Below are 18,475 nucleotides of genomic sequence, written 5' to 3'. Positions count from 1 at the left end.
ATTAGGTAACTATGAACAGTAAGAATCTATTACCAGTAAGTATGTATGTATGATCAGTTACTAACTTTGAACACTAATTAGGAATGACTTGCAACTTTTGTAACACAACACATTTCTGAGACTTGGCTGGCAGCAGTCACTTCGTTCCGGGGATGTGAGAACCAGTTGGGAATCATATGTCCTGATGATTAACTATGAACAGCAAGTATCAATGGACATTAAGTAACTCGGAACAGTAAGTATCTATGACCAGTAAGGAACTAAGATCAGCAAGTTTCAATGAACATTAAGTATCTATGACTAGTAAGTAACTATGATCAGTAAATATCTATTACCAGTTAGTATGTATGTATGATCAGTTACTTACTTTGAACACTAATAAACAATGACTTGCAACTTTTGTAACACAGTCTGAGACTTGGCCGGCTGAAGTCACTTCGTTCCGGGGATGTAAGAACCAGTTGGGAATCATAAGTACAGATTTCCGAAATTTGTTTTGGAACAAATTTAAGCTATTTTAATGAAACTATGGAGTTATTTTTCTATATAATTTGACTAGTATTTAAGTCGGAGCATAACGAATTGGTGGACTTTATATATACAAATATATAGCTACCATAGGAACGATCGGAAGTTTTTAAGAATATAAATAATGCCTATTCTAGTTTTCAACACATTTTCATCGAATTTAAAATATAGCCATTCTATTTTAATTCACGATTTTTTTGTGTAGAATTTTATGAAAATCGGACTACTATTTTCATATAGCTCCCATACAAACGATCGTCTAGAATTAAAGAATGATTTCAAATATTATTTGCTTAATATTTTATCATATCTCACTCTCCCATCTCTAGATCCTGGCAGCCTCCAGGACTGCGGACCTTTCCCCTATGTTCCCTTGTGCCATGCACGATATTGGTATGCACATTGACCGCAGACATTTGCATAGGCACAGGGCTCAAAACAGCAGTCAACTGGCGCTTATGTTTTGATAGCCATGTAATTTCCGCCCATAAACATGAGTGCTGCGAGGGAGTGCCAGAGTGCTGCTGGACAGGGGGGCGGGGTCAGATTTGGATCCAGTTAAGGGCAAATGGTCAAGTGCAAAGTGTGTATAATGAAGTCTGGTCAGGTCCCCTCAGGCACCGAAACACTGATAGTTTAATGGGCTAAACAGGTTACTTAACATTTGTGTTGTTAACAATTTTGGTAGCTGAAGGTGTAGTTTAGATTAAAGGACTTAAGTTAGGGATAATTTTTAGATGATAATATAATTTTACATATGTAGTAAGTGAGCTTTGGTTTCCTGGCAACCCCAAAGTTCAAACTACAACCAATAAAGCTGTATTTAACAAAGTATTCCCAAACCTCTTACCAATTCGTAAGCTTCAAATTGGTATAAAGCTCCCAACAAGTGTGTACCCACCCAATAAAGGAACTCACTTTATTTATGCCGCCAACAAAGGTAACCAAAAAACAGACATACCCTAGTCAAGGACTTAATACCCAAAGTTAACGGCGGCTGGTAAAGTCAAAACACCCATATATACAATATTTACAGCGCTATCAATGCCATTATCAGGCAACATAACTTTACACAAGCCAACACACTTAAGCGAAAAGTTATTAACATAAATTCTTGTACAAACACCGAGGAGGCGGTCTCGAACTCGAACTCGAACTCTGGAGCTCCGGCTCAAACTCTTGCCCAGGTTATAAAGCAAAAAAAAAAAAAAAATCAAAACTTTGCCACCGCAAAAGTCAAAAGTGTTGGGCAACACAGAGAGGCACCTTAGCCACCATTGCCATCATCATCAACATCGTCATCATTATCATCATTGAAAAAGTGGAGCATTTCTTTCCAGCCATTTAAACTTTGCCACATTTTCCCAGCGATCGTCTCGAGGCGAGTGCGAGAAAGCGCAGCTCGAGTATTTAGAAATTTATTTAAAAGTTCCACCAAGTGAGTTCCCCCCTTAGGTCCATCCCTTTCTCCCTATTTTTCCCGGCTTTGCCAGCAGTTTTCCTTTCACTACGCCCAGTTACGCGCATAAATTGTGTTATGGAACTTTTCGCAGGGCTGTTGTTGCCGCCGGAATGTGTGAAAGAGCTGGAGAAGCGGGAGAAATGGGAGAAATTGAGAATGCCAGTGAAAGTTTCTTGCAGCAGCAGGATCCGCTTGTCTTGCTTCAACTTTTATTTCAACAATAAGAATGTGTGTTAGGCGACCACAATTGTTCACTCGGCCACAAAATGGCCAAGTAAATAATTTTTAGGGTAAGAAAAACAAGAGATGATGAGGTGCAATGGAACTTTAATAAGAGTTGAAAAAAAAAATAAAATAATGTACAATATGTTTTATAACTTATGTATGTATTTTAAAACCAATTAAATAAATAAGCAGACTTGTTGTTTACTTATGCTTGCATAATGCTTTTATTTAGCGTTTTAAATAATAATTAGGAAACCTTTAATTAATAATATCCTTAAGCTAAACATTCGCTTCACTCCTTAAATTCCAGATATTCAGATAACCTACTACTAAGCCCCATGTTAGTATCTCTCTCCATCTGGTGTCGCCTCAAGAAATCCCCATTTTCGGGAAAGTGTCAGCTCAGGGTAATCCCTAAAAACCTGCACCCTCCAAGAAACCATCCCTGCTTGGTGGCATAAATTCCCTGGATATCGTTAACTTTCCATTTTTGCACGGGTCCCTGCACATTAGAATGCCAACCTTCTAATGCAAACGAAATGCGGCTGTGGAAAAACCGGGCACTCTGCTGCACTTTCCTTTTCACATTATCTGGGAGGACCGTAACTCTCCGTTAAGTCGCCGCCGCTGGCAAAATTCCGGTGGAAATGAGGACCAAAACTAGCACATAACTTGGACCGATGCAAGGAATTTGCGCACGCAAAAAGCTTGTAAACAAATACAATAAATTCGGGGCTTGGCGCCGCACACAAAACAGGTGTTAATCCTGCACTGTTGGAGCTTTTCTTCTACTTTCATAAACCACTTTTTACAGTTCCTTTGGCTCTCTCTCTCTGTTGCCACCAGTTTTCCACCGAATTTCACAGAACAACTTAAAGCTGCCGGCGAAGGATTCTTTTAGCCACAGACCAACCAAAAAAAAAAAACAAAAAAAAAACAAAAAACAGGATAATCATAAAAAATTTGTTGCACATGGAAAACAATTGCACTCATTTGTAACACGTGGGGAGAAGAGAGCAGCAGAGAGTGAAAGAGTAAGAGAGCCAACCGCAATTTGCATTTGTTTTTGGCTTCAAGTTGCCGTTTGTCAGTTGTCCTGGCAACCAAGTTGCCAAGAGTGAAGCAAAACGTTGGGCTAAGGACTCTTACGACTATCAGATACCCAGCAGGAAACTTACTTTAGTGATGGATATTTGCTACATAAAACTAAGAAGACTTACCAGTGCCAGTTTATAACTAAGTAGGTAAGTGGGTACTTGTAACTGATCCTCTTAGAAAATATTAGTTAAAGAAACTGTAGAGTTAACACCACAGAGTTCTGATAATCCTTACAAACATGGCTCTCTCTTATCTACAATTAAAAACATACAAATTTTCTAATATTTCAATATAAAACAAGGACTACTTCAAACTCCTTTCTCTCCACTGAATATACCCTTCTTTCCACCTCAACTCAAGGATACCTGCGAGCCAGAGAGAGAGAGAAACGAGGGAACTCCTGGGATGAGGGGTTCCTGCAGTTATTGTACTCCAAACAACTAGCATTACTATTCTCTCACTCACACACACACAGAAGGTCTTGCAGTCGGTCTACCTCTGTGTCCTGGTTGCTATTTGGCTCTAATGCCGTTATTTAGTTTTAGCATACGAGCAGCTTTTAGAAGGTTATCTCATTTCGGTCATTCTTTTGTGTTGTCCTGTGTTTTGCCGCTGGAAAAGTGAAATCGCATAGAAACAAAATAGAAGAATCCCCCCCGAAAAAAACGGGGAGAATAAAACTGGTAACGGTAAAGGACGAGTAAAAGCTTAAAATGCAAAGCGCATTCAACGCAGAAAAATAAATGTATGTGTAAGCACACATATGTGCAAGTGAATCGGTGTGTGTGTTTGAGGTCCTGGCCGGCTTTTGGTTGTTGTGAGCGTGTATTGGTGCCGGTGAATTTGCCGTTACTTTGGCAACAGGCAAAATGCCCAAGGCATTGCCAGGCTTAAAGTGGCCAGGTAAGAGCTTTCGCGGCTCTGATTGAGCCGTTGCCAATGTTATTGCTGATGCCATTGTCCGTGGTGAATTTCCAATAAACAATGATTGCATTTTGCACAATGGTTCAGGTTAACGTTATTGTTTTGATAGAAGAAAGCTTGCTGTAAGGAACTTGAATATTTGGGAATATTTCATTATAAATTTATAAAAAATATATTATTTTTAAAAGGTCCTTGCCTAGGTGCAGTCTGTGCATTTGCAGTTATTCTTCATTTCTGTAGAAACTCTTTGTCTGCAAACCAGAACTAGTTTTGTAAGAAAAATGTTTTCAAAGTGAAAACACATTATTTGTCGAGAACACAAAATATTTACTAATAGGAAAATGTGTAGGTCATAAAATAAATAAAAGAAAAAAATTCAAAGATTAATCTAAAGAACACAGCTCTAACCGAAAACAACCAATCATATTTGTGTAAGATCATAAACTGTCTTACCCAAAGGTTATAGTTACATGTCATAATCTTAATACCTTTATGAAAATATATCAATGATCAGCTAATAGCAATTAATGATTATTTGACCCTAATGACTCCCAAAAAATAAACCCGACAATGGTTTCTAATTTTATCCCTGCACGTGGGTCCTTGGTAATTGCTTTCTAAACGTTTTTCCATCACCGATACACGCAATTTCCTCACACAAATTTCTAGAATATATATTTTCGCTCAAAATCAAAGCGTAAACTTTTGGCTCAAATTTGCTGTTTGTTTTTAATGACAACAGATTGACAACGCGCAAACACAAACAACAAGCTAGAAACAAACTATAACAACACTATTAATAACTAAAATACAACGAAAACCAACCCTGGGAGGGATTCGGATACGTATTTGGACTTCCCTCCTCGAAAGCGTTGCCAATGTCAACCGTCGCCAACACCCCAACAATCCCCACCTTCCCGGAATGACGCCGACCCATTGTCTTCGGCATTTTCAATGCCGGCGCATGTGAAAAATTCCGGCTAAATTTACGGCGGGAATCTGGCTTATAAACAAAGTACGTTAATATTTTCAAGCCAACGGACGCGAAATTATTGCCTCGCATTGCGCGTGTGAAAGTAAATACAGTTTTGGTTGATGTGAAGAAAATGTGGAAAACACTTTTGAAACAAGGCCCAAAATAGGGCGTTTTCTGAACAATTTTCCTGAACAATTAGTGAGTGCTTGTCTATGGACAAATGGTTTGGAGAGAAGCGTCTGTGGCTGTTTGGTAATCACCTTCCACTTTTGCCCAGGAGGTAAGTTATATTGGTTGTAATAACTTAACGAGATTTGAAATCATTTGAAGAGCTTGTTGAACGTATTGTTGATATTTGGTAAATAAAAGTCTTACTATTCAAGTGCAAATTTTGAAGAATTACTTTCCTATATTCAAAGAATTTAAGTAGTTCTTTAAATCTATCATAAGAGCTTAGTAAATATGTAAATTAGACCCCAAAATACGTTGACTTATTTAAATACAAATCAATTATGCATTCAACTTTTTTTTACTGATTTCAAATCTTTGGAAATTTCTTTTAATAGTAACTTATGTACCATTATTATTCCAAAAACTTTGCATTGCTTTGCTTTGGCGCAGAGAAGTTCTTTGAAACATTCTTGCATTGTTTTGGCCTGAGCTTGACATTGAAGATTCTTTTGTTGATAAAAGTATTTCGCCATCGTAAATGCTATTAACCCTGATATTGTTTTCAGTTAACCTCCAGACTCGCGGTTGACCTTATGACATTTTTTTTGGCACCAGTCCTTTGAATATTACCATTATACATTTTACTTAATTACTGCCTGGTTTTCTGCCATTACTTTCGTTCTCTTAAATAATCCTCATCTAAATAAAGAAAAGAAATGAAAATACCAACAAAAGTCTACTCAACTAACACAAAACTTGGACAACAAACCAAGGAGACAGAGAGCAGACAAAAACTCCAATCAAATTGAAATTCAATCAAAAGGAATATGTGTTTGGGAGATAGGGAGAAAAAGAACAAAAGCCAGAAGAAAAGGAATCAAGTACACAGACATCAAATTGCATTGAAATGCGTTCGTCGCTTTGTTTGCCTTTTTTGTTTGGTTTTCCCAGGCCCCAAAATCCAACCCATCGAAGCCACCAAACCACCGCCCAGTGTCAGACAGTCCAGACAAGCAACTCAAAAGGAATATTGCATACTTATTGGCAGCAGGAGCAGGAGCAGGAGCAGCGGTGGTGGTGGCAGCGGATGATTTAGCGGTTTTTAATGCTTTTCCTCCATGCAGACGGAGTGGAAACCCTTTTGGGCACATGTCAACGCCATTTGCGCTTCTGCTTCGGCGAAACCGAACTGAAAATATGGAAAAAATTGTATAAAATATACACAGAGACACTTTTTTTTTTTCCTTTGCCGCACTAGTATTGCTTGATTGAAATCATTTCGAGAGGTCTGCTTCACGAGCGACTGGAATGTGAGCAGAAATGAGAGATCGATGAGAAGGGCTAAGGGAATCAATAGTTGTTAAACATACTGAAAAACATATTGCAAGAATATTTATCGAGTGAATAACAGACAAAAGAAATCAGGATAAAGAGTCATAGACCAGAAAATTAAATATAAAGTATAAGAAAATAGTTTATATGAATATATAGTTTTTAAACTCTTCCAGCCAGAGTCATGGAATGCTTTAAAGGGGTAATTTCCGATCCTATAAATCATATATATGTATTATTAATCAGTATTGAAAGCTGAGTCAATCTAGCTATGTCCGGCTTAAATGTATTTGTCTCAAAATTTAAAAAATTTGATAAGGGGTTACATCATTAAAATTTTCAAAAATTTAAGAAAATTTTACATTATTAAAATACTAAATGCAGTTTGCAGATTGGTTAATCTAAAGAAATCTAGCACAACAAATCTTTCCGATTGCAAATTTATGCATTTTTGACTTTGTTATGACTAACTTTCTCTCCCTAAGTTTCCCATAATTAGCTTCCTTTCGTGTTTTCAATTTAAGACAAGGAAGTGGTTAACTTTAACATATTGATTTTGTCTTTTAAGTAATAAGCTCATAGGAGATCTTTAAATGCCACCCGAGTGCCATAAATTTAATTTAAAATTTTAGAAAATGTATGGGTAAATTTTTGGACTTTTGATTTCTTGAAAAATTAAGGAATTTAATACGTTAATTTACCTAGTATTCTAATTACTAAGTAGATCAAACTTATAGCTTCCTTAAAGAGAACATATGTGTATAAAAAATATTCCTCAGAAATCCCGAAACCTCTAGAAAAGGACCAGCGACTAAGGAGACCCTCCAAAATAGGATTTCAGTTCCGTGAAATCACTTTTTCTGATGTTTCTTGCCCACCTGCGGGTTCATGGCATTTGACAGCCGCTCTCATTCCCACAGTAAATCTCACCTTTCCCGGTTCCTTTCCCTTCTCCTCCTCCACCGATTCCACCGAATCCCTTGCATGATTGAACCCCTGCCTCGAGTTGGCTGCTTTTTCCCCTTCACGGGTCTTGGACCCCTGATTTCGTGTGCCTCATTTTTGCATGTGGCGAATTCTGTTTTAGCCAGGTCCTAGAATCTGTTTTCTGTTCCCTCCGTCGCAACTCTCACTTCGCGCATAATGTTCTTTGGGTACATTTGCATGTGCCTCCACCATGTTTGTTGACCCAAAAAAAAAGATGGTAGAAACAAAAATGGAAAAGTGCTGCCGGCACGAGACACGTCAGAATCGGAGCTGTTTCTTGCACCTGTCTGCGCTGCTGGGCGACTCATGCATCAAATATTCATGATGTCCGATGCATTTTAAAGCCGGGTATCGATAAAATAAATAGACAAGACCCGGCCGGGCCGAGGCTTAGTCATTCTGGGATCCTGGCGCTGTGCGAATCTACGGAGGAAATGATTCAATGAGATGTTCCAGAGCTACTCATCCTACCTGCCGCAGTCGCTTCAGAACTCGTTCCTGTACCGCCTCATCCAGAAGATCCAGGTGTGCCATGAGCCCCATCTAGTCGAGGCCGGGGAGTACAGGTGGGTGCATCCATCGGTCGATTAGTTTTCCCTCTTCGTGGGCCTAATTAGCTTTGCTAACTTTTTCTGTGGAAAGAAATGAAAGTGAAAAATTGTGCTAGAGGATAAAGTTTTCCGCAATGACATTTGCGGCCTGGTGGTGTTGCAACGGCCTTGGCCTTTGTTTGCACACGCACACGTATGGCCGGTGGCGCCAATAAGTGTGCTACGATTTTTGCACATCCTCACAGGAAGCCTCGACGCGCCTCCTCTCCTCGCTTCGCTTCCGTTCGTTTCAGTTCAGTTCGGTGCGTGTGCGAGCATTTGGCATTAATGGCTTGTTATTTATTGCATTTTACGCTTGTTTTCCCACAAGGCCACGTCAACACAACACCAACTAACTATTCTTGGCTGCCCCTGCCACGTTCCAGGGGAAAGGTAAAAAGGTTGCAGCTCTGCGCTATAAAACTTTTCATTGCCTGGCATATTTATTTTTATATTTTACCAACCCCCTTACACTTTTGGCCAAAAATTCTCTCATTGCATTGCTTATTTTTAAACCGCGTTTCGTTGTTTTTAGACCACTTTATGAATTGTGAGCAAGGTTCTTCGCCAAAAAGGGCAGTTCAGTCCAAAGTTCAGGTATTTTAAGCTTAACTCGGTTTCAAGTCAATAATTGTATGCAAATTTAAAAGCTGAATTATATTTAATTAAAGAGCAGAGTATGTTGTCCAAGGTTTGGAACTTATTTTGTTACATCATAATATTAATGAGTATTTTAAATATGTATTTAAATAATAAATAAACCTTGCGGAATGCAGATTTAGGGTGCCTTTAAAATTGTTTTTTGTTTGTATTTCACACTCCCTTCACAGAATGTATACATTTTTCTGGCTTTTAAAGCTTAAGCCTTTAGAAATATTAAATGGATAAAACATAAAATTAAATTAAATTGCATTACAAAAGGATTTATCTATACAAAAAGAGATAGGTATTAAATAATCAATCGATTTTAATTACCTTTATCAAACAGTTAATGCTCTCACTTGGAAAAAATAATAAATAGAAGTAAGCCATATTTTTTGCCAATTATTCCCTCCAATCCAGACATAAGTCAATTCTCGAGAAACTTTTATATATATTTCGCACTTGTGGTGCTTCAACCTCCACACAAACCCCATGGCAAAGGGTCAATAGCTGAGGGCTTTCGTACAATAGTTCCGCCTACGGAAAAGTTAAATGGTTGAATAGCCAATGAGCTGGGAAGCATTGACCCCAAAAATCAAAAGCAAACATCAGGCTAAAGAGAACAATAAATTACTATGGTAGGCAAATAGCAAGAACAATAAATACAAGTACACACACACACACAAAAATATAATTAAAAGCCACAAGAGCCTTTAATAAACGAGAACTCAAGCGCGGGGAGGAAGTTAAAGTGTTTATGCGGAAAACAAAGGCTGTCAAATGTATAAATAGGCAAGCAGGCACAGAGTGGGCGGTGGTCGACGGGGCTTCACTGTAATTATGCAAATTAAATTGCAGAAACCACTTGAGCAACGTACTGTGGCTCTGTGGCCGTCAGTCAGAAAGGTCAAAGGCTGTGAAAACCACAAGCCAAGAAGGAGATATTTGACCAGGATCGACTCTTCTCCTCAAATGCGACCACGTGGCGTATGCGTGATACTCCTTCATAATTCATATTAGACGCTCGCTTTCGTGTTACTCAATTGCATTTTAATGCATATTTAATGCCGCACGCGAGCCACAAGCAAACAAAAACAGGGGAATCAAAGTCGCCAGAGGCCAACATGGCGTATGTGCAATGTCCGCAGCTGCAATCGAGCCGCTACAACTCCACTTTCCGTCCAAACTGGTTCTAGCCAAAAAAAGAAAGCAATAACGGCTCAGTCGTTTGCCGGCTCTTAGCGTCTTCACATCGTGTCGTTCTACCAACTCGCTTTCGCGCAGGTCTTCTGGCCCAAATTGGAGTGTACACGGAAAAGCCTCAAAGGCAGGCAAAAAATATAAACAAAAAAGAGTTAGCTTGGTGAAAATTTGGGTTAGCAATGAAAATGTTCGAGATTTCCAAGTTGTTTTCCCTGAGAAGGTAAGACAGCAAAAAACTCAAAACTAAATATGTAATTATAAGGAAACTTCATCAGAAGTATATTTACCAAAATCATATTTCATTAAAGTGTGTGCTCGTAATTTATAATGTTGTGAAATTAAAAGGCAAAATATTTGCTAAATTATGAAAGGGAAAGTTTTAATGCTGATTGAAATACAAACACGTAAGAGTTAACTTTTAAGTGGCCTTTGAGTTATCAAAATTAACTCTACCCAGGACTATTTACCATTATACAACCGAGTTGAACCAAAGATGTATAAGTATAAAGTCTTTGGTTGAACTACCCTTAATAACGATATAATTGCCGGTGATTCAAGCATTAATAAGTAATATGAAACCCGAATGAAAGGCAAGACCCTCCCTTGGGGCACTCATTGCACTGCTGCACCAGTTTGCTGGTAACTTTTCTGATATTCCATTGCAAAAGTGTACCCAGTTTGCCGAGCACTCCAGGCAGCCAAACTCCTCCAGGTAACCTCAAAAAAAAAGGAAGGAAAGGAAAAGAAACCAAAGAACCGAGCTAAGAATGCCAAAGAAGCACGCCTCAAATGCCTTCCGGTCGACGCTGGAAAAATAAAACAAACACGAGGGGGGAGAAACTTCTTGAAAAACTTTGGGGGGCAACTGCGCATGGTTTTGGTTTTTGTTGTGGTTTTTCCGCTTTGTTAACTCCGGTCGCATTGCTATGACATTGGCCAACCCGGGACAGAGCACCCGTCCGGCGATAGATTTTCCCCCATTTCAGTGCTTGGTTGTCAGTCAAAACAAACGTCTGTTCTAGCGGTCTGGCCGCCGAAAAATTATTTATTGATCCACGACGACAACGGTCGAGGGCCGTGGATGAGCGCATGGTGTGTATCGTAGAAATATCCTCGATTCCATTGAATTGTTTTGTATAAAACCGAGATTCATCCACAATTTCAATACGATACTCTAGTTGCAAATACGTCAAATCTTAGCCAGATGGGTGCCTAGGTAAGTCATCTGTTTGCCACACTTTCGGTGTCCTCTGTTTGTTGCTTACTCAGCTCAACTCAACTCAACTCACCTGTGTTAGCCATCAATCCACCTGCACATGAACATGAATACTTAATTGCATGTTATGCTTATGACCTACACACACACACATTCCATTCCGTTCTCCAAGGGAGGCTCAAGTGAAGTTCAATTACCTCGGCTTTGAGTTGGCATTGAACTGCCAGGCCGTATCACTCATAAAATCCTCGAACAGCCAAAAAGGAACATGGTCTAGAGCTACGAGTTTGGGCCAAAAAATCAATATGGCTTTCGTGCTCAAACGGGGATTCAATGGGGGGTGCAGGTGGAGGTTAATTGGTCTGGTCTCTGTATCTAATGAAGGCTTCACATTAACAATATCGATTTATTTAATTCAGTAAAAGATATAAATTAGTATTAGAAGGGATTTTTATCTACGATTTGTGGTAAAGGAAAGCAAAGAACTATTGTAGGTTTAGAGATCTTTTGAATTTTATTGAATACTTTTTTATTTAGTATTTAGTCTAGATTTTTCTTCTACCATATTGATTAATTTGTTCAAAAGCATAATCTGGAAAAGATCAATTATGTATAGGTAAATTTCATTAAACTAGAAGTTGGAATAGTTTAAAGGCCTCTTAATAGTTCGGGTGAAATTTTAAAAGTATTTTAATACTATTTTACTGTCAACTGAAAGGTATAATTAAAAAATTAACATAAAATACAATCTCTAACTAATAATTTCACTCTGACAGCAACTAAATCTGTCTAAGATTCAGAAATTCTCAAGAAAACTTACATTTATTTTTACACACTCTACACAATTTTATTTGATCACCTCCATCAAAAGTTTCTAAATAAATTTACTCATTCTAAACGATTTCTCATTTGTTATTCGTTTCATTTCATCGAAAGCAACTAAACCAAATCATAACAAATTCGTAAACCCAAAGACTCTCTCGACAACAACGTTCTGGAAAACCCAATACATGAAACCAAACTAAATGTTAAACTGAAAAAAAAAAAACTCTGTAAATATATACACATAAAAATCATCGAATTGTCCAGAACGAAAATCACTCCATTCCCGTACTCGTACTCGATCCCATATGTGTTCGTGTCTGAGCTATCAAACAGAAAAACTTTTAAACATTTTATGTGCTCAATGCAAAGCAATGCGACGTGCAAACATCAAACGTGGTCAGTGTTTGAGCTTAAGGTAAAATCCACTCTCAACTCAGCCTGAATGTTAACCGCACTCGAATGGGGATTCCGGGAATAACTCGACTTTGTGCTATTCCTTACAGACCACAAGGTAGCAGCAAGATGGATCGCTACGAGAAGTTGAGTCGGCTGGGCGAGGGCTCCTACGGTGTGGTCTACAAGTGTCGGGATCGGGAGACAGGAGCTCTGGTTGCGGTCAAGAGGTTTGTGGAGTCTGAGGACGATCCAGCCATAAGGAAAATAGCACTGCGAGAGATAAGGCTACTCAAGGTAATCATATCATAAATATTTTTATATTATTTGCTTAATTATTCTCGCTTAACAGAACCTCAAGCATCCAAACCTGGTCTCCCTTTTGGAAGTGTTCCGTCGCAAGCGTCGCCTGCACTTGGTCTTCGAGTTCTGTGAACTTACAGTACTCCATGAGCTGGAGCGGCATCCGCAGGGCTGTCCCGAGCACCTGACCAAACAGATCTGCTATCAAACTCTGCTGGGTGTTGCCTATTGCCATAAGCAGGGCTGCCTGCATCGGGACATCAAGCCTGAGAATATTTTGCTAACTGCACAGGGTCAGGTGAAGCTCTGCGACTTTGGCTTTGCCCGAATGCTTAGTCCTGGGGAGAACTACACGGACTATGTGGCCACCAGATGGTATCGGGCGCCAGAACTCCTCGTGGGTGACACACAATATGGCACACCCGTGGATGTATGGGCCATTGGCTGCCTCTTTGCGGAACTGGTGCGTGGAGAGGCCCTGTGGCCAGGACGTAGTGATGTGGATCAGCTTTACCTAATCCGCAAGACACTCGGCGACCTGCTGCCACGTCACATCCAGATCTTCGGGCAGAATGAGTACTTTAAGGGAATCACATTGCCAGTGCCGCCAACGCTGGAGCCACTCGAAGATAAGATGCCGCCCAAGTCATTGCAGAACCCGCTGACCATAGACTTTCTGCGCAAGTGTCTTGACAAGGATCCGGCCAAGCGTTGGTCCTGCGACAAGCTGATCAAGCACTCCTACTTCGAGGACTACATAGCCAAGCAGCGGGAGCAGGAGCATGTCACCAGCCTGGAGGCGGCCAATCATCGCCAGCAGCAGCTCGCCTCCCAGCAATTTATGTTGGCCACGGCAGCCCAGCAGCTGCAGACGGGGCCAGCTCAGGCGGCAGCCATTGCAGCGGCCCGTGATAAATCAAAGGTTAATTGAAACACTTTCATTTATTTCTATATAAGATTTTAAATTGAAATCCCTTTTATTTTGCAGACTTCAAACACCTCATTGCCGTTGCTTCCGAGCACACAGCATCATCATCATCCGCATCAGGACTATGTGAAGCTGCAGCCGCTGAACAAGAATGCTAACCTCCTTCATCGCACCGAGCATCATCTGCCCACAATCTGAGGTGGAAATTGTAATTAAGAACTGTCATTGCGTTGCAAAGTGTTTTGTGCAGAAAGTTGCACAGAATTTATATTATTTATTGCTGGTAATAAATGTGTAAAATGTGTAAAAGTAATCCCTAAATAAATCACTGGGCGGAGTTGGAAACGTAAAATGCAAAATAACATAAAACCTGTCACTGCAGCAGGATATCTCAGCTTTTTCTATAAAATTTTCAATTGTAAATTCGTTCTCATGAAAGATTCGCAAATCACTCTCGATTGGAGCAACTAAGTCAAGTTGATATTTAATTCACTTTCGAGCTGGAGCCATCCGCCCCGAAGGCAAATCCGTTTTAGCTTTGCACATACACGCACATTGAATTAAAAATCCCAGCTGCCATTTATATAAGGCGTGTCTCTGCCAGTGAAGCCAGTTACTTGCCACCTGCAGCTCTCTGTCCCATCCACTTGTTGGGGGATAGACCGGAGCAGATAATCACCTCCGCCTGCGATAGAATCATCCAGGAGCGGAGTTCCTATTGACTTCAGTGAAAAGCCAAAAAAAAGGGTAAAGAATCCACACCTGGAGGAACGCTTTGTCGTCGACAAGTTCTCGTCTTTTGGCAGCCCTGCCACGTTTTTTGGCAACTTAATTCAGTGCTAAGCACACGGCAGATAATCAGCGACACGTAGCGGCTTACGTGTGTCCTATCCGTGTCCTGGAGAGTTTGCCGAAGGATATACACAAATGTAAGTATAATGTTGGGCCTGATTAAGGTGATAATGTCATGAAATTATTAGCAAAACCTACAGAGCTGTATAAATATTATAAAAGCAACAATATTTTATCACTTAAAAGGTATTTAAAATAAGAAGTTATGCCTTCTTGAAATACTGCAACTAAATTATTTACAATATAAACATCCTTCACACACAAAAGGTATCAAAAAGTGTTGATTTATGTTATAAATTTAGACTCATGGACTTAAATATTATTTTCTTGCGGCATCGACAGCTGTATGCTATTATTATTCGACCCAGTTGAAACTCTCTACGGACCAAGAGGATCAGCACTGATTGACTTAACTGTGCACACTTTTTTTCATCGTTTTTTATTATGAAAACTTTTAATTAAATTAGAGTAAAAGTTGTGCCGCCAACACCAGCTTCAACAGCAGCAGGAGCCGGAGTAGAAACTGAAGCTGGAAAATAGTCAGCAGTCAACAAAACTGTCAGCACATAACGCAGAAATCTCCTGAGGACAAGCCATGTCCATGTGGCCGGGATTTTTCCTGCCAGAGAGCTGAGAATTGGAGAAAACAAGAGGAAAATGGTATAGAGAGAGGGAAATTGAGTGTATCGCTGGATGCCAGAGCCAGATTCCTGGCCCAACTCCATGCCATGCTCCATTGCAGAACCGTCACCAATTGTTAGACACTTTGATTTTTGTCGTTTGGCCAACACACAACAATGGTCCGCCGAGGACTTTCTTTCCAATTTTTTTTATTTTTGGTATTTTTCCCCCCTGTGCTCTCTGTTGCTTTTCCGGTCGCTGTGCATTTTGTTGGGAATGTAAAATGGGCAAAAGCATTTGTAAGTCGAGCCGGCCATCGAAGCATCCCGCTTCCTGGACCAGGATATGCAAAGTGTCTCCCAGACAGTTGCATAATCTGTAGTGCCGTTTATGCAAAGTGCTCACCGAAAAACCAAAACCAAAGCGCACAACCCAGGCAGATAGAAAGTTTTCGTCCTGGCGGATAGCTAAGGATATTGTCGAGGAGGTGTCCCTGAATTGCTAAGCTCGCCAAAGTGCAGAAAAGAGGAATCGAAGTTTTATTGAATTAGTTGATAAGGCTGTTTTTCCAGAAAACCACTTGGGAATTGAGTCAGTTATGTAGGACAGAGGTTTATTTGTTGGAATATTTATTGTATTTAAATATTTATGAAATTTAAAGAAGGAAGATAAGTTTTTACTAAAATTTAGTTAAAGAATATATTTTTGTGTTGAGTTTATTGTGTTTGTTTAATAAAGGATTTCAAATACCATTGTATTGCAATATCAGAAAAGGTTTCTTCTCAACTTAAACTCAGTTAAAACTAGTTCTATCGGAAATAAATATTATATAAAAGGAATCGAGATTTTATTTAAGATTATTTTCAATTAATCGCCAGAAATTGTACAAATATTTGCTCTTTAAAATCGTTATAATAACTTTTATGAGAATTTGATCTATTTTTCTAATTTTAATTCATTAAACTTTGGGATCAGTTCGTTATGATCATATATAATCGGTAAAAATGGCAAGCAAATATCATAAAATACAATTCTTGGGGTATTAATTGGATAATAAGGGTATTTTATCATTATGCTATAACTATATAAATGATATTTTTTGTATGGTTTAATCAAGGTATTTATACTATACCTTTGCAATACATTATAGTTTTAGTTAGAAGCTTGAAACGCTTGAAGAAATAATAAAGGAAAGGGCTTACATGGTTAAAATTTTCAAAAATTACTAAATTTGAATGTTTTTAAATTTGTAAATTGAGTATGCAGATTTATTAACCTTATAAAAACTAACACAGAATAGTTTTCCGAATTGAAATTAATGCCTTTTTGGCTTAGTTATGACAAAATACTATTTACACCAGTGCGTATACGTAATATATTTTTTTATAAATTCTATACTTAAAATTTAACAAAATAACGTTAAAAAGAGGATTTTTAAGATCTTTCTTTAAAGCCATCCATCAGCTAATAAGTGAATAATTCATGTTAAAGCCGTGTTTTCGATCTAAATTATAACAGTAACAAAAATTACGTATACGCACTGGTGTATTAAAGTTTTAAGAAATTTTGGTCAAAGTTTATTTCATTTCCCTGTAGTTTTCATTGAAATTAATCAAGAACTTTTGACTGAGAGTAATGTTTCGAAAATCGATTGATTTCTGATTCGATTCTATAATTCATATGCAAACTGGTAGGGTATATTAATTTCAGCTATCCAAAGTTAGTTTATATGTTTTTTCGAGGTATTTTTTCTTTCTATTATGTGGTACTTTTCCTTTCGTAATATATCAGTACCATCGATGCATCTGACTTTCTGCATACCGCCTATTAAGGTCATTCTTGCGCTGGACATCGCCACCCACTCCGTTTAGGAGCTCCCGCGGCTGCCAGTTGCGGTAGACGGAAGGATCCTGCACCTTATCCTCGCCAGTGTCCAATGCCTGCTGTTGCCACCACTTCAACTGGGGCGGTGGAAACTGCGTCTGCACGGGGAGAACGGAGACCACAGGCGGATGCCTACGTGGCCACAGGCCCAGTTTGCTCAGGCGTTTCTGTTCGTCGATGTCCGTGTCGTGCATGTCGTGCATGTGGAGAACCGGGAGTGGCTTCTGGGAATCGTTGAAACGATTAGGTTTTATAGCCAAAGGATGAAAAGGATCATCGCCATAGAGCTCACGATAGCGAGCACTCTTCACCAGCCCAATGATCTGGAACATGGCTATACAGGTAAAGGCATTATAGCCCAGAAAAACTAGGACCAACAAGACAATGATTAATAAAATGACAAATAAACTGAAAAGGTTACAAAATAGTTATTTTAAAGTTATACTTACATATGTAAAAACAACCAACCAATGTCAGAATTATAAGTAAGCCCAGATTGATCTGTTTCTTTAGCATAATCATCAAGACTATATGCAATATGGTGATGTTTATGAAGTAGACAAACTCAAAGAAGGCCAGGGGCAGCAAAAACCATTTCTGCAACTAATTGGGGGATATTAAAATGTCTTAAATTCCAAAAAGACAAGGATATACCTTCAAAGCACCCCAGATTCTAATTACGGCAACAGCCATGTGAAAAAAGGACACGACCTGAAAGAGTGTTAAGAAGCTCTCAGGAGCTGCAAGAAAGTAAATATTAAGCAAAATCCCCTATAAGTGACCTTGAAAACTCACAGTTCTCCATCCAATTTATGTACTTCCTCACCCACTTCCGGTTCTTGTAGTCGGCATCGTGTTCAAACAAATCGATTAGCGGGTCGAAAAACTTCACACCCATCGTAAAAAGTATAATACTTTGGGCCATGCTTCGTATCTGGGGTAGAAGGAGTTCATTAAATTCAGTAATGGAGACTGACCGGGCTCACCTACAATGACCATAACTGCCACAATGATGACACCGAGCCGCACCGAGCAGTAGCACATATAGGATTCCATAAATAACATATTGAATTTGGTATTTCTCGTAATTTCGGTCCATAAATCAGAACGCAACTATGTTATGTACCTCGATCCATTGAGGGTCACAAAGCGACTGTGGTGAATCAACCTCTTCCAGTGGCAAACAAACAAAGGGGGAGCAATTACCGCCCGAGCAAATGACAAAAGCATGTTCGAGATGCCAATCTCTCTGGCCGGCATGGTAATGGAACCCAGAGAGCCAAAAAAGCCTCAAACGCAGACCGGAATGGCCATC

At 39.2% G+C, this 18,475-nt stretch overlaps 2 protein-coding genes and 1 long non-coding RNA gene across 8 annotated transcripts; 1 reads left to right on the top strand and 2 right to left on the bottom strand.

Annotated features, from left to right (window-relative positions):
- Window positions 1-4,906: 4,906 nt before the first annotated feature.
- On the top strand, window positions 4,907-14,116 carry LOC110182709 (cyclin-dependent kinase-like 1). Of its 6 annotated transcripts, XM_086837229.1 has the most exons (5): window positions 11,123-11,230; window positions 11,317-11,354; window positions 12,683-12,869; window positions 12,925-13,797; window positions 13,864-14,116. In XM_086837229.1, exons 1-5 carry the CDS (start codon window positions 11,228-11,230, stop codon window positions 13,999-14,001), a joined length of 1,239 nt encoding a protein of 412 aa, XP_086693355.1. In that variant the 5' UTR covers window positions 11,123-11,227; the 3' UTR covers window positions 14,002-14,116. The 6 variants fall into 6 exon arrangements, with proteins under 6 accessions (XP_086693353.1, XP_086693352.1, XP_020806466.2 ...); XM_086837227.1 differs by lacking the exons at window positions 11,123-11,230; window positions 11,317-11,354 and adding an exon at window positions 4,907-5,493; XM_086837226.1 differs by lacking the exons at window positions 11,123-11,230; window positions 11,317-11,354 and adding an exon at window positions 7,665-8,269.
- Window positions 6,981-9,696, bottom strand: LOC147643010 (uncharacterized). The gene is made up of 2 exons (XR_015272670.1): window positions 8,175-9,696; window positions 6,981-8,126 (listed from the first exon to the last, which is right to left on the bottom strand). It is a non-coding gene; the product is annotated as an uncharacterized LOC147643010 (long non-coding RNA).
- Window positions 14,117-15,894: 1,778 nt separating the features above from the next.
- Window positions 15,895-18,317, bottom strand: LOC110182720 (uncharacterized). The gene is made up of 5 exons (XM_020950820.2): window positions 18,151-18,317; window positions 17,956-18,094; window positions 17,815-17,900; window positions 17,610-17,763; window positions 15,895-17,527 (listed from the first exon to the last, which is right to left on the bottom strand). The coding sequence occupies exons 1-5, from the start codon at window positions 18,223-18,225 to the stop codon at window positions 17,064-17,066; spliced, it is 918 nt and encodes a 305-aa protein (XP_020806479.2). The 5' UTR covers window positions 18,226-18,317; the 3' UTR covers window positions 15,895-17,063.
- Between the last annotated feature and the right edge of the window lie 158 nt (window positions 18,318-18,475).

This window comes from Drosophila serrata, unplaced genomic scaffold, assembly GCF_035046125.1.
Source record: "Drosophila serrata isolate PLE 108 unplaced genomic scaffold, ASM3504612v1 contig_302, whole genome shotgun sequence".
In the NCBI taxonomy this organism is placed as follows: domain Eukaryota; kingdom Metazoa; phylum Arthropoda; class Insecta; order Diptera; family Drosophilidae; genus Drosophila; species Drosophila serrata.
Note: the sequence above shows the minus strand (reverse complement) of the source record. Positions and strands in the feature narration are given on the sequence as shown.